We start from the raw sequence: 14,234 nt of genomic DNA, 5'->3' as shown, positions 1-14,234 counted from the left end.
TCACCTGGCTCCTCACCAGCAGAGCAGTGGCCTGGTCTTTCGGGCAGCAGGTCTATTGCAACCAGGTGTTTTGCTGAATCTGCAGGTGCTACTTTAGAGTATATTGGTCCATTCCAATATCTTGTATTCAGCCAGTGTGGTCTCTTGGCTGCTGGGAATGGATGGGAGTGGATGTTTTGCAGGATTAAAACTTAGAGCAGGGGAGATGACATTGTAAACAGTATGTTCTAGGATCATAGAAATATTGGATGAAAGTAGCAAGCTGTTACCTGGTTCATGCTGGAAAAGCTGAAATTTGGATGCCCTTGTCTGCATGTCCTCTTCATGACAGGTTGTAGAAGAAACATAAGGAACCATGTTGGGTGAGGACTACAGTTCATAGTGCAGTATAGTAGTTTACATTGAAATCTGTAATAGTTTACACTGAAATCTCTTGATCTACCCTTGTTACTTGCAAAACAGTCTCTGAAAGGGGTGCTTAGACACATGAGTTCCAGTGTCAGGAAAAGTACAGGCCTTTAGCATTTAATGAATTAATGAATAATTATACTAATTCCAGCAGCATAGGAATCATTGGGGTTTTCCTGAGAAAATTTTGCATATCTAAATACATCTTTGTGACTTCCTAAATGTGCTGTAATTCAAAACTAAGCCAAGTTTGCAAGCCAAAGCCAAGTTGCCTATTATGATTTTTTTTCCACAAAGGTTTCATTAAGAAATTAAGTGGTAGAGTTTCAGGGGAACAGTTCCAACTGTGGTGCTTCCTTTTTGACTAGCTTGAGCATTGTTGCCCTGCTGATTTCTGTCATGGGAAATTATTAGCTGTGTCTCCCTGTGGTTACGTTGTGGTTTTGTTTGCCATGTTTGCATGTGGCACTTATTTTATAATTCCACAACCTTTTACCATGCTTTTTGGGTTTTGCCATTGGGACATGATTGTTTATTGCCACTTCACTCACGGTTTTCTGTTTGCCTTCTCACCTCTTGATGTCAGGAGGCAAATATCAAAGTATTGATTAAAGCATCCAGTGTACATTGTTGCTGTTGCTTTCAAGCATTTTGGGTTTAGAAACTGAAGGGTTTCTTTCCATATGTGATTTGTTCTCAAGGACTAGTTTGAGAGGGCATATAATTCCAGGGCATTCTGCCATGGATGCAGTTGGCCAGGAATTTCCTTTGATAATTTCTTCTGTTTTCTATAGAGTTCTTGGAGGTGTTTAATCAAAAATTTAGGTGTCTTTTTGAGAAGTGTGTCCTGCTTCCTTGCTGGATTTAGTTATTCAAGAGTGATGTTTAAAAGTTATTCTTCAGTGATAAGTAAAGGTGGAAGTGGTTATGAAAGCCCTTTGAAATACTTGGAAGAGAGAAGCTGTATATTTTTGTCCTGAGTGCCTTCTGAGCTACAGCAGTATCTGCAGATTTTTGCTATTTGTAGGAAAGGCAGTAACAAGTACTGAAATCAGGGACAGTAGCTTCTGATGCTCTGCTGGGTTGCATCCTTCTTGAAAATGTCTTGTGTAGCACAGTTTGGGCATGGTCCTCACTTAAAGGGAGAATTTAGCTCTGGTTGTCCTTTCAGAGAAGAGGCTTTGAAAGATGTGCTGACAGATTGTGGTAAGTAGGGTATGCTGCAGTGTTGCACTCTTTGGTACAGGTGTTTTCAGTGTCATGTTTCCATTTCAAATGTTGTCATTTGCTATTTAGCATTGCTGTGAAATGTCACTTTTCTCCCTACAAACTTGGAACATAAGTGCACCCAGGTCATTCTGATAGCAGTGTAAAAGGAAAGAGATTCCCAGTTTCTCTGTGTAGCTCTCCTCCAAAATTAGGCTTGGCTTTACATTTTCATGTAGCCTACTGCCAAAGGTTTGTAGTCAGGTTGTGTATTCCCATTGCCTCATGGGGTGCTCTGTGTGCAGGCTCTGCTTGCCTTGTCCCTGCCCAGGTCTTGTACAGGCAGCCTGAGTGTAATCAGTGGAAGGATTATCTCCAGTTCTTAATGCCTGCTTTGCTTTTGAAGATTATGCTTTCCTTGTATTTTTTTTCTTGCTTCACAGATCAGAGTCAGATCCAGAGGCATACTCTCTTTGGAGCCGGGATATGTGTAGAAAGGGTTTGGGCCATGTAGGAATATGAAAATGCTGCTAAGCATAGCTGCTCTCCCATATTACTAATGGTTTGTGAGCAATATCCTCAATGTTAGTCAGCAATATTTCATTGATACAGATTTACAATATTATGTATGTACTCCAGATGACTGATTTTTTGGGAGTTGTGTGTGTGTGTTTATGTGTACATGTATTTGAATGTTTTGGTTGAAGTGGACTCTGCAAACAGCTGATTTGTGTGTCTGTGTCCCCTAAAGTCTTCAGGAGTGTAGCATGCTTTCAGGGTCCTTTCTCCTGCCTTCATTTACTCCCTCCAGTTCTGCTTCATGGTCACTATAACATATCCACTACATCTGTGAGTTACTTCTGCATTCGTATCTGCTTTTTTTTTTCTCCTTTGCGGTTTTAGTTTTTAGTGAGAGAAGTTATGGAGGAAAGATGTGCTTTCTGAAAAATAAGACAGGGAAGGGCACTTGGGAAGACTCAATATAATAGGAAAAAAACCCAAAAACCCAGACTTCAGACTGAAAGAGAAGAATGTTTTCTAGATAAAGCACAGATAAATGGCTCAGGTTTGTTGGACAGAGAAAATCTTCTGAGATTTAATAAATTATGTTGTAGTACAAAAAGGAAATGCTAAATTGTGGAGTCCTTTGGTGTTAGAATACTGTTCTGAATGGTAAATCAACTTTTGCAAACATAAATGTTACATTCAGGTTGGGAATTTTCACCTAGACTTTTGTAGGAGTAATTGAATGAATATCAAATGAATGCATTTGGAATGAGTTTCTGTCATTATTAGTAGCCCAGTAGTCTGTGCTTAGTTTTGATTATTAAAAACAAATAAAAATCACCCAAAATTTAAACAACAATGGAGTCCTTCAAAGAACTGTAGAGGAAATGCATCAGAATAAAAGGCTACAATTTTATCTGGCTGTGTAAATTTACATGCTTGCTATTTCACTGATAATAAGAAATACCATTAAAACAAAATCTGACAGTCTCAATATTAAGTTGAGCAAGGAAAGGCATGGAAACAGAATTAAAATAAGGCACCCACTTTGTACAATAAGGACAAACCTGCATTGTTTGGTGGCCCATGTTCAGGTAGGTGAGACCTGAGCTGTGAGACTTCTGATCAGGAGTCTGGGGTGTTTCCTTGATAATACTGGCATGTAATAGCTGTGGGATTTGATTGCTGGTTAATGAGTGAAATTCTTGACACTGTGCTTCAGAGGAGTTTTTTAACTGGCTTTGTGCTGTTTGCACTGGAGCATTTCTTGACTTGTTTGTTGCTTGTGATTTGAAAGTATCTTTCACTTGCATATATACAAATACAGCTATCCAAGACAATGTGCTGAAATGTAATAGAAACAAAGTGGTGTTGTGAATACTCCACCAGCTCAAGCATTTATTCTCATTTAGGAGGTGATTTTGAAAATCCATGTACCATAATGCGAAAAGGACAAAAGCAGAGGTTAGACAAACTGACATGGGAATGGCTGTCTTGACCAAAAAGCACAGGGTCATACAATAACTTAAATGGGCCTGTGAAAGTTTAAGGAGTGATCTGAATCAACTCAGAGGCTGGTTTCACCCAGTCTTTCCAGCTTTGTCTGCTGAGACCTGGGCCAAGTCCCCATGATACATTTACACTCTAGAGTGACTTTCACTTGTTGCATATTTGGGTTCAGTTTGAATCTGGTGAAACAGGATCAGATCTTAAGCCCTGCAGAAGTTTTCTGATTGTGTAGGGCCTGATTACAGGTTTTTATAGAGGCACCAGGAGACAGCCTTTAACAAGGTACCTTTAGGTGTCTAATGAAAAAATAAATGCCAGTTTTCCTTTCTTCCAGGGAAATCCTATTGCTTAGAAATAGAATACACATGTGGCCAGGGATTGTTTGCATAGAACATTATAAATGGAGTTGTTTATAGAGGCTATATCCATTTGTAAAATCTACTGGTTAGTACAAGCAGGGACTGGATTTTTTGTGAATCATAATATGTTAGGAATAAAAATGGAAATGAATAATAAAGACCAAAACAAAGACTTGTGAGGCGCAATGGAGTATTCTTGTTTAATTTTGTTTCTATTAATTTTTTTCTCTCTCCAAGGCAGCATGACAACACTAAGCCACTCAGATTATAGTTTCTTTTTTTTTTTTCCTCCCTCTCCTTTCTCTGTTTTTTCTCTCTTTTTTTTCTCCTCTGGTCACGGCAGTCGGCTCTGGGGTTGGAGTGCAGATGGGCTGTCGAAGCACCCCCCTCCCCTTTCTCAGCCTAACTCCATCCCCACTGCTCCTTCCCACAAGACTTTCAGACGCTCTTACTCTCCCAGGTAACAAGCTACCTGTTAAACCAACTTGTCTGAGGTGTCACAGTATTATTTACCTTTCACATCACAGGGTTTGTTCAAATGTGGGATTTGCAGAGGCTTTGGTTGGAAAAGGAAAACAGATGATGAAAGCTTTCAGAGAGCAGGGTGATGGGCAGCCACTTGCTGCTTGGGGAAGATGCAGCGTGCAAGTGGGCATAAAAAAATGTGGATTTTTCCAGACTCTTGCAACAATTCGAGAAGATGGCAGGGAGGACGCTTCACAGTCAGTTTCCAATGCAGAACACAGTTGCTGAGCACTTTTTGGCAGGCACTGGTTGCGTTACAATATTGGGGCAGGATCTTTCAGTTTGGCTGCACGGTGCGTGTGGCACTCGAGTACCTCCAGATGGACACATACAGCTCAGAAATTATTTCACAAAGAACTTTGATTGTATAATGTGATTGTGGCACATCTTGGAAATTTGTAGTATTGAAATTAAAATTGTCCTTACCTTATCACAAGATTTTGTGTTTATCAGTGGCAATTTTGATATCTATTCCTCCTCCTGTGCCCTCACATTTTGTTTCAGTCTGCATACAGCTCTTGGATCAATATACTGGACTAAAGCTGTATGCTGGTTTTAAGGCAAAAAACCCAACCTGAATACAAATCAGATCTCTGTTAAATTCCTTGGATTTTTAAAATTTTAAACCCTGACAACAGACCATCTGTAAATGTGGTTTCTCCTGACTTAGATGTATCTGTTACCTGAGGAAGGACTACATGTAGTCTTTGCTTAAAGCAAAAGGTCCTAATGAAAAACTATTGAAAGAAAAGTGAAGAAGGCTTTCTTTAAGGGCTCCAAATTTGAGAACCTGTGACATCTGAGAGAGAAAGTAGAATGCAGTAGTAGGTACCTCTGTGAATACCTGCAGAATTAAAAACTTTAAATTGATATTCTGACTCTGCTAGGACATTGTCAAGGTATCTGTATAGGAGATCCATGTTGATTTTTGGAATAAAAATACTTGAGAGTGTTTTTTCTGTCTTCTTTTATCTGACACCAGATAATAAGGTTTGGAATAATGTAACATGTATTCCAGACCAGAGCCTGAAAGTGCAAGGATGTGAGTTACTGTGTACTGCTTGAAGACACTAAACTGTGGATTACTTACACATAGTTGGGATTGGAAACTGAATAACAGTTTATGGAAGAAAAATTTATTTCATGCCAGACTGGAAAATTGCCAAATTGTATCTTGATAAACATATAGAAAGCTGCCTTGGTTTTGTGCAGCAGGTGGAAAATAATGTTGTGACATCCCTAAACACTGCTCATCTCTACTCACTTCTTATTCATCCTGTGCCTTTCCTCTAGTTTTCTGCATGAGTCATATTTTTTTTCCCTTTTGTGCCTTTTTTTCCCTGAAAGGTGAGTGTAGTTCCATTGTACTTTTATTCCCCCATTGTGTTGTCTGTGAAGTATTCCAGTGCACATACTGTCAGTAGAGACGTGCGTTCACATTGTAGAATTTTCATTCATGTAGAGCACAGCCATAATGTGACCTCCTACACAGGCTTACTCCTGACATGAAATCACTGGATTCTTTAGATTTTTATTAAAATGTGGGTTTGTGCTTTGACAAATGCATCAGTTTGGTGGCTCTGAGAAATTGCCTTAGTCCTTTAGCACTGAAGAGTCTGTATTCTGATTGTTCTTTGGTAACAGTGTAGGGCAAAATTCATCACTGAGGAAAGAAGTGATTATTTCAGCAGTTTCATTATCAGTATTATATTTGTGATTATTTCTTGAGTTTTCTGCCATGGATTTAATTGTGTGACCTTTGGGTAAGTCATGTCATCTCTTGGTGTGAGTACACAGGTACAGTCACATGAATACCTATTCAAATGGTGATTTCAATGCCCACTTCAAAGTTGTATGAAAAACCTTTTAAGATCTATCAATTAAACATGCTTGAGCTCAAAACGTGTATTTTTGAGATCTTATGAAACAAAGATTTTCCTATTCCTGACTGGTACTTTTAAAGAACCTAAGAACTGCCTTGCCTTCTGTCTGGAAAGCCTTCACAGTGCATTACTGTTCAGCTGTCTGAAAAGCCTGAAATACTTCAACTTCTGTAGGTTTATGAACAGCTTTTGTTTCCTGATCTTGGTCTGCTAAGTGATTTCTCATTCTCCCTGGCCTGCCAGACACTGTTTGGGGAGTTGTTCTTTGGTTTCTTTGCCAAAAGACATGGTGCTGATGCTTGTGTGAGTGCAGTGCGAACACGTTGCTTGGGAGCCAGGGATTATGGCTATTTTCAGTGTGTTAATCTCAAAGGAACTGGGCAGCCAATCTTATCCTCTGTCTGAAGTTCCCAAGTTTCTTCCAGAAAAAAAGCTGTGGTTCTAGATATTTAATAGATATTTAATATCCTGCTTTTGATTCCATTGAAAATAACAGCTGTGTACCCAGAATTCAGAGGGGATTTTCTTGTTTGTTTGTTTGGGTTTTTCCCCCACCCACCTCATAGGGAATCTTTCTTTTGTGGAAAAGGAACACAACTCAGTTCAACCATCTGCCTCCAAAGCCCATCCTGTCATTCTTCCCAAAATGTTATGAAATAGTAATTCACCACTGTAGGGAGCCACTTCTTGCCATTTATTGACAAACAACTTGATGTAAATGTCTGATTCAGTCTATTTGCTTCTGGCTCTACTGAGATCTGAGACTCTGCCAGAAATTGTTCTTCTCTCTTGCTGGATCTATTAATTTAGTGATTGTCATGCAAACTCAACTTCTCCTAGATAGAGCAAAGCCCTGCCAATAATACTTTTTTATTTTCTTGAAGCTTGTAGGAACTTCTCTTTAGCCGTATCTTTTAATATCTTGTCCCCTTGCATGCAAGGCATTTTATCGTGGGACTTAATTTTGGATAGCTCCTCAAGGAATCCCAAAACTTTTGAGGATTTATGTTGCTGGGAAATTTCTGAGGAACAAACAGACTGCAAGAAAGTGTCATTTGAGTGAGAGAATTCCCAAATTTACGCCAAATACTGAAGTGCTTTTTTTTCAAGGTGTTATGCAAGTGAGTTAGGTTTTACTACTTTATAAATTAAAATGGGCCATGTTAGACTAAGGTTTATGTCAAGTTACATTTTTCTTTCCATTTAAATTTGTCATAGTTTCATATAGTATTAAACTTAAATTTCACTGATTTCATTTCCACCAGCTGTCACAACCCTTTGAGTTCTCATAGTGATTGATATTATTTTCCTTTTGAAATTATACCATTGCCAAACTGGGGATAGAGTTTTTGGTTTACAGGAGGTAGCACGCTTCCTGAATGTAAGAAACAGTGGACCTGTTTTCCCTTCACTTACAGCAATGTGTTCTCCTTGTGTTCCCATTTGGGGGGAAACTCAGACCTGAACTCTGATTCCATCCATGTTGTGTTAGACGTCACTGGTAGAAAAGCTACTCCAAACCATCTGTCTCCAGCTTGTTTTTGTTAAGTCAGATGCAGACTCCAATTTCATTTGTAACATTTCATATACGTTTGGTCTTTAGTATGCTGGATTATGACACGGAGAACCTAAACTCTGATGAAATCTACAGCTCTCTTCGTGGAGTCACAGAAGCAATTGAGAAATTTAGTTTCCGTAGTCAAGAGGACCTGAATGAGCCGATCAAACGTGATGGAAAGAAAGACTGTGACATTGTAAGTATTCTGTTGATTAATGTCCTCAGATAGGTGAAATTTTAAAACATTATGATAAAACCTGTCTGCAGATGGTCTTCATGAATCCCATGAAGGATTGAAACAGTGCTGGTGTTCCTCAGACTCAGCATGGCTCAGTGATGGCTTTTGCCTGGAGTGTGTGTAGTCAGGTCTGTAATGGGTAATGTCAGTTCTTAAAAAGCATATGGATGGTTTCCTTCACAGGCTTAGGACCTGTGACCACTCCAAGTTCATAGTCATACTGTGATCATGAGATATTTTTGAGCAGGTGTAGTTGTGTGAAAAAAAGCGGTAGTAATCAAAGTTTTATTTAAGTATATAAAGTATATAAATAATACAAGTAAATAATTCTGTGCCTTTTCCTATTGATGGGTGAACTCCAAAACTGCTACAGTTCCCATAGAATTTTGCACATACCTTTTTTCCTCTGTTTGATTCCCCCAGGTGTCTCGAGATGGTGGCCTTGCTCTCCCTAGTGGTGATGTCCGTGGGAGCAGTGACATTGTGGAAGGCGGAAGGATGGCTCTGGATAACAAAACCTCCCTCCTGAACACGCAACCTCCCCGCGCCTTTTCAGGGCCCCGTGCTCGGGAGTACAACCCCTACCCTTATGCTGACACCATCAACACTTATGACAAGACTGCCCTGAAGGAGGCAGTGTTTGATGATGACATGGATCAGCTTCGGGATGGTTTGTATCAGCTCACCTCTAACACTGCAGGCAGCTCGCTGCCTCCTGGCGTGTTTGTGTATGGGTAGTGTCCTCAGATACGTGCCTGCCCGTGCATGTGTTGTGTATTACATTGCATCTGAGTTGAGCTTGGTATGAAATATCCTTTGTTCTCATGTCCCAGCAGAACCTCATCTGTGGCTGTTGAGAAAAAATATTGTGCTGTGGTTTTGATTCTTGTTTGCCTGGGGTTTCCTGCAAACTACTCCCTTAAGCATCCACATGCGTGTGTAGGGACACTGCTTTGGGACCTTCCCCTCTTCATGGCTGAAACTCCTCACTCAACAGCTTGTTGTTATTGAGTGTTTGACTTCATTTAAGTGCAGCTACACATCAGCTTTATTCTTTTGCAGTACACTGATGAGTCACTGTACTTTAATCTAAAGGTCATACATGTGACCACTGGTTTTGGGTGTGGATGTCTGGGAAAAACCACGGCAGTTCTCATCTTGTAGAAGTAATTGTTGGAACTGGAAGAAATCCAGTTGTCATCACTTCCTGGTTCGTTAGAAGCCATGTGCAGATGCATGAGCTGTGCTATGAACTCAAATTGAATTATGGGCTAGTCAGATTCTGTTGCCTGCTTGACTGAGGCCACCTGGAAGGTGATGCATTTTTGAGGGGCCCCTTTGTTACATGAACTTTATTCCGTAGAGGGTGAGCAGTTTTGGCACCTTTGATCTTTTCCCCATTTCTCCAAATGATTTGCTGCCATTTGTCCTAGAAGTACCCATTGACCATTCGGATTTGGTGGCTGATCTTCTGAAAGAGCTCTCCAACCACAACGAGCGGGTGGAAGAGCGGAAAGGAGCTCTCCTGGAATTGCTAAAGATCACAAGGGAAGATAATCTTGGCGTTTGGGAGGAGCATTTCAAAACCATTCTGCTCTTACTGCTGGAAACGCTTGGAGACAAAGATGTGAGATGTAGATTTTGTCTTAACTCTCCTGTACTTTGCTTTATCTTGGGTAATAATTTCTACACACCAGTTCAAATGAAACCTGCCACTCATCAGTGATACTGCACTGCTCATTTTTTCTTTTGAAGGTTGACAACTCTAGTTTTCACTCTGTTCAATGACAAGTTTTAAGTAATTCCAAAATGTCCCAGTTTTTCTCCCTCCTTCCAGAGTGTTACTAATAAATAGCTAAGAAATCGAACTAGAATCAGAAAATAAGTTCTAGTCTAGTAAAAAACTGTCAAGACTTCAGTTACTCTCTTCTGAGTTAGGATGAAGTTACAAACTCTTAGCTATATTATACCCATTCCCAGCAAAGGAGAATAAAGGCATTCTAGAATATTTTTTTTTCCCCTGTGTGTTTTAAAGACCCAGGGTATTAGATCTCATGGGATGGGTCTCTCGTCTCTTGTAAAAATGTCTTCAAGGACAAGCTGCTTTTGTAGGGGATCTTGTTTTGGAAAGTTAAAAAAAACTGTGTTATTATCACAGCTTTATGTTTGGTAGTTGATCAAAGTGGTAATTTATAGGCTAGGCTTTTTTCAATTTGAGGATATTTGTTCAGCTTGCAGCATAATGATATTTGGTAAAGGCTCACCACCCCACTGCACCTTCACATCAGAGCCATGCTCTATCTGAATGTTACAATACTGAGACTTCAAAGCACTCTAATTTTTTTTTTTTTTGTTTCATCTGATTCAAAAATCTGTTGTATTTCTTATACTCCTTGTAAAATATGTCGTGGTCTCAGAAATGTTAATTTTGAAGCAGGATGGGTGGCTGACATTTTCTCAGTCATTGTTCTTAATTTAAGCTTGAGCTGCTCTATTCTACATGTTTAATGATAGCACCATCACACAAGTATCAGAAGGTCTGGTGACTTTGTCTTGAGTACATGTGAATTGTGCTACTGTGTGAATTTTGCAGATGAGTAGCAAAGCATATATTTTAAAGGCAGAGGAAGTAAAGTATGTATTCCTCTGCTGAAATAATGAAATCTATTTGGAGTGGCCACAGGTCAAAAATTTAATGTAAGTTATGAAATTGAAACAGGTGTTATAAATCTCTTCTGCTCTTAATCTCTTGGTATGAAGGATGAAGACATAGGTCAGTGTTGACTACAGTAACTTAAGTCCTTGAAAGTAATTTCCATAGGAGTTACAGGAAGTCAGTTTTACTCCTCTAGTACATGAGAAACAACTTTGTGGCACGAATGGAGCCCAGTTTGGTATCTGCCAAGCTGAGCAAAAGAGGAAAGGCAAAACATACCTGATCTGACCTTCTCTGTAGATTCATGTAAGGCAAATGTCCTCCTGTGAGTACAAATTTGTATTTCATTGCTAAAAGAATATGGAATTTAGGAAAGTAGTCATTCTGATTGTATGTGTGAGAACAGCCATTTTCTGTGGCTTTTTGTGCACCAGCAAGCAAGGAGACCAATTCTGAATTTTGTTACATTGATTCCACCACTCACTCCACTGGGGCTGGTGCCATAGAGAGCCATGAGAATTCACTTCAAACTACGATTTTGAGAAGCAGCTTTTTCTAATCTCTTTCTAATGCCTGTTTCTCTCAACACAGCACTCGATAAGAGCCCTGGCGCTGCGTGTCCTGAGGGAGATCCTGCGGAACCAGCCGGCGAGGTTTAAGAACTATGCGGAGTTGACTATCATGAAAACACTGGAAGCACATAAAGATTCCCACAAGGAGGTGAGTGGGCCTTTCAGCTACTAGGAAAGCAATGTGCACCTGCTGAAGAAATGTGAGACTTAACAGGCAAAGATGTTGAGCCATCTTGACAGTGGAACAAATGAGTATTAAGTCTCCCAAGTATGAAGAGACAGGATTTTTACATGCTGAAACAGTGAGGAAAAATTGGAGACTGTCAGAGCTCTTTATGTGGACTTGGAGCTGTCTGGAGTGGTATGCCACTGTTTGTTAATGTCCCAGGATTTCCCTGCGCATTCTGGGAGAGGTTGAGACACTGTAGGAAAAAAGTGCACGTTTAATTACTGGGGGCATCGTGCTGCCTCTGTGTGTACAGGTAAGAATACAAAATGTGCTGGAGAACACAAAGGCTGTGTTCAAGCAGAATTGTATGAAAACTGAATGGTGAAATTGAGCCATGCTGGAAAATTGGGAACTGGTGAGTCACAGGAGAAAATGGACGAAGAGGTCATGCTGCAATGGCAGAGGAAGAAGCAAAGGGAAGGTTAAGTTGCATTTTCCTTTTTGTGAGAGAACTTTTATACAAAACTGAAAGTATTCTGAAGTGAAGTAAAGCAAGAATTAAGGGACATGATAACATTTTAAGTAGATCAGTTCAAATTACATTTAAAGTTACTCTTTGTAGATTGATTTCCAAGTTGGATCTTTTAATCTACCTTGTGCATGTTGAAAGTTTGAAGTAAAACTTACGGAAACTGTTACCAGAATTTCCATATCAGTCTGTCATGGTTTTGTTACCAATCTCCTTGGTTTGAAATCTAAGGCATTTATTCTTTTCTACAACAAGATTATTCTAAATTAGCAGTTTTAGGTATCTCTGGAGATATTTGGCCATGAAAAGATGATTAAAATAGACCAGAGTGCTCCAGAGCATTGGGTGACTGACACTAAGGTTATTTTAACTGTGGGTAGCAGAAACTGTACTGTTTGAAAATCAAAACAGCAAAACAAAAAACACTCTTGGGGAAAGAAAATAACAGTTTGGATTCCTCTTAATGCTTCAGTGAATGAGGGCTGCCCTGCTCTGCCTACCTTCCTCTTCTTGATTTAGAGCCTTTGCACCCCTGTCATTTTCAGTTCGGAGTAGTAAGAAGCAGTTGTAAATTGATTTTCTGATAAAGCAGTCAGACAAAACATTATGTTCTGAAGGAGTGCCTTTTATTGGCAAGTTTTCCTCGCATGCTTCTCAGCTCACCTTGACTTTTAGTGCCCTTTGTATTTTTTGGCTGAGAATCCTCCAGAACTAACTTTTCTAGCAGGAATCTTTCCAGATTGTCCCTGGCATTGCTTTTAATGCCCCTCAGAATTCACTGTTGTTGTGGGACTGGTGGGTTTTACAGAAATCAAGACTGATGTTGAGAACACCATGCTTTATGACTCTATGTTCTTTTGGTGTGGAAAGGTTCTTTAGGATTTGCATGATGTGCCTCTCAGGGAAAAGCAGAGAAAGATAAACCTAAACCAGGAATGAGAGCTGGGAGTTCTGGCACTTATATATAGAATAATTGAGCTGTACTGTGCTCAGCAAGTAGCTGCTGTGCTGCACATCGTGTGGCTTTGATTTGCCACAGTTTGATTAGCTGCAGTAGGACCTTTGGGTGACAGCTGTCACAGCAGGACACTGCAGGTATATTCCTGTTTTGCCATCTGTTGTGTGTGCACAGCTGTATTGTGTGGGGGCACTGGTTCTGGATTTTTTGTTCTGTGAATGAGTATTTTCTGATCCCTGTGTAAGTGAGACTCAGAACCATGATGCAGCCCAGGAAAGGTATCATCTCTCTGTCAGTAGTTTGAGGATACCAGCATTCCTGAAGTTAAGAAAGGTACCTGCACTTGAGTATCCACATGAGCTATATGAAATATATTCCTGGGAATATGCTCTAAGTAGTTTTTCCTCTAGTTGGGACTTGCTGAATCAGTTAAGTCTGTGAAAAATTAACTGGGAGATCATTTGGGCATGGCTCAGTTGGTCAAACTCATAGCCTAGAGCCAGAAGGTCACAAATTCTCTCCCATGGTGGCCCTCCAGCTTGCTCCCACTGCTGACTTTGCAGCACTGCTCTTCTCAAGAGGGGAGGAAGAGCTGCCCTTTGACTGGATCCCACTGAGCAGGAGATTAAATGAGGATTCACCAGTTTGTGAGTGAAGGGCACTTTCAAAGGATAGCTGAAGAGGGAAAGGAAGTTCTGAGCAGTCTGTTCTACAGCTTTCTTACTATATCAGAGCAGTATTAAAGGGAGTGGTGCACTATCCTTAAACTACAGAAAATCAAATCTTCCTCTAGACTGTAAGAACTATTTCAAGAAAAGCTGGTATATAATTTAGTTGGAAAAGGGTTAATCTTTGTGTCAGTGATGTCCTGATAACATGTCACTCCAATTGTTATGTTTCTGGACTGCTGCTGCTTTGTAGCAGAAGACAGAAGTGATCCTTGGTTAGGATTTGATAATTCGGTGTCCAACAGGCCGTGTAAATTAGGAAAAAATGTCTGGTTTAGACAACCTGTATCTGTTTCGGTCTTTCTGACCTGAATTTCCCCTTCAGCACAGAGATTGCTAATTGCTCCCAGCTACTGCTCACAGTTTCAATTATATATGACCCACAGAGGCTCAATCTAAAGTGGCTAAGCAGAGGGAATTTGAAGAGGA

General features: G+C 40.1%; 1 protein-coding gene across 31 annotated transcripts in view; it reads left to right on the top strand.

The window, feature by feature from the left end:
- The window catches only part of CLASP1 (cytoplasmic linker associated protein 1), a 170,290-nt gene that overhangs the window by 140,478 nt on the left and 15,578 nt on the right, over positions 1 to 14,234 (top strand). For 14 of the 31 annotated variants that reach the window (XM_033065098.1, XM_033065111.1, XM_033065103.1 and 11 more), the window contains 5 exons: positions 4,333 to 4,449; positions 8,001 to 8,151; positions 8,617 to 8,863; positions 9,627 to 9,820; positions 11,441 to 11,569. In XM_033065098.1, coding sequence (XP_032920989.1) covers positions 4,333 to 4,449; positions 8,001 to 8,151; positions 8,617 to 8,863; positions 9,627 to 9,820; positions 11,441 to 11,569 — 838 coding nt within the window. The remainder of the gene's footprint in view (positions 1 to 4,332; positions 4,450 to 8,000; positions 8,152 to 8,616; positions 8,864 to 9,626; positions 9,821 to 11,440; positions 11,570 to 14,234) is intronic. The other 17 variants (XM_033065122.1, XM_033065120.1, XM_033065117.1 and 14 more) reach the window with 4 other exon arrangements.

This window comes from Catharus ustulatus, chromosome 7 (genome assembly GCF_009819885.2).
Source record: "Catharus ustulatus isolate bCatUst1 chromosome 7, bCatUst1.pri.v2, whole genome shotgun sequence".
NCBI classification, from domain to species: domain Eukaryota; kingdom Metazoa; phylum Chordata; class Aves; order Passeriformes; family Turdidae; genus Catharus; species Catharus ustulatus.
The sequence above is the reverse complement of the archived record's forward strand: the minus strand, read 5'-3'. Positions and strand labels throughout refer to the sequence as shown.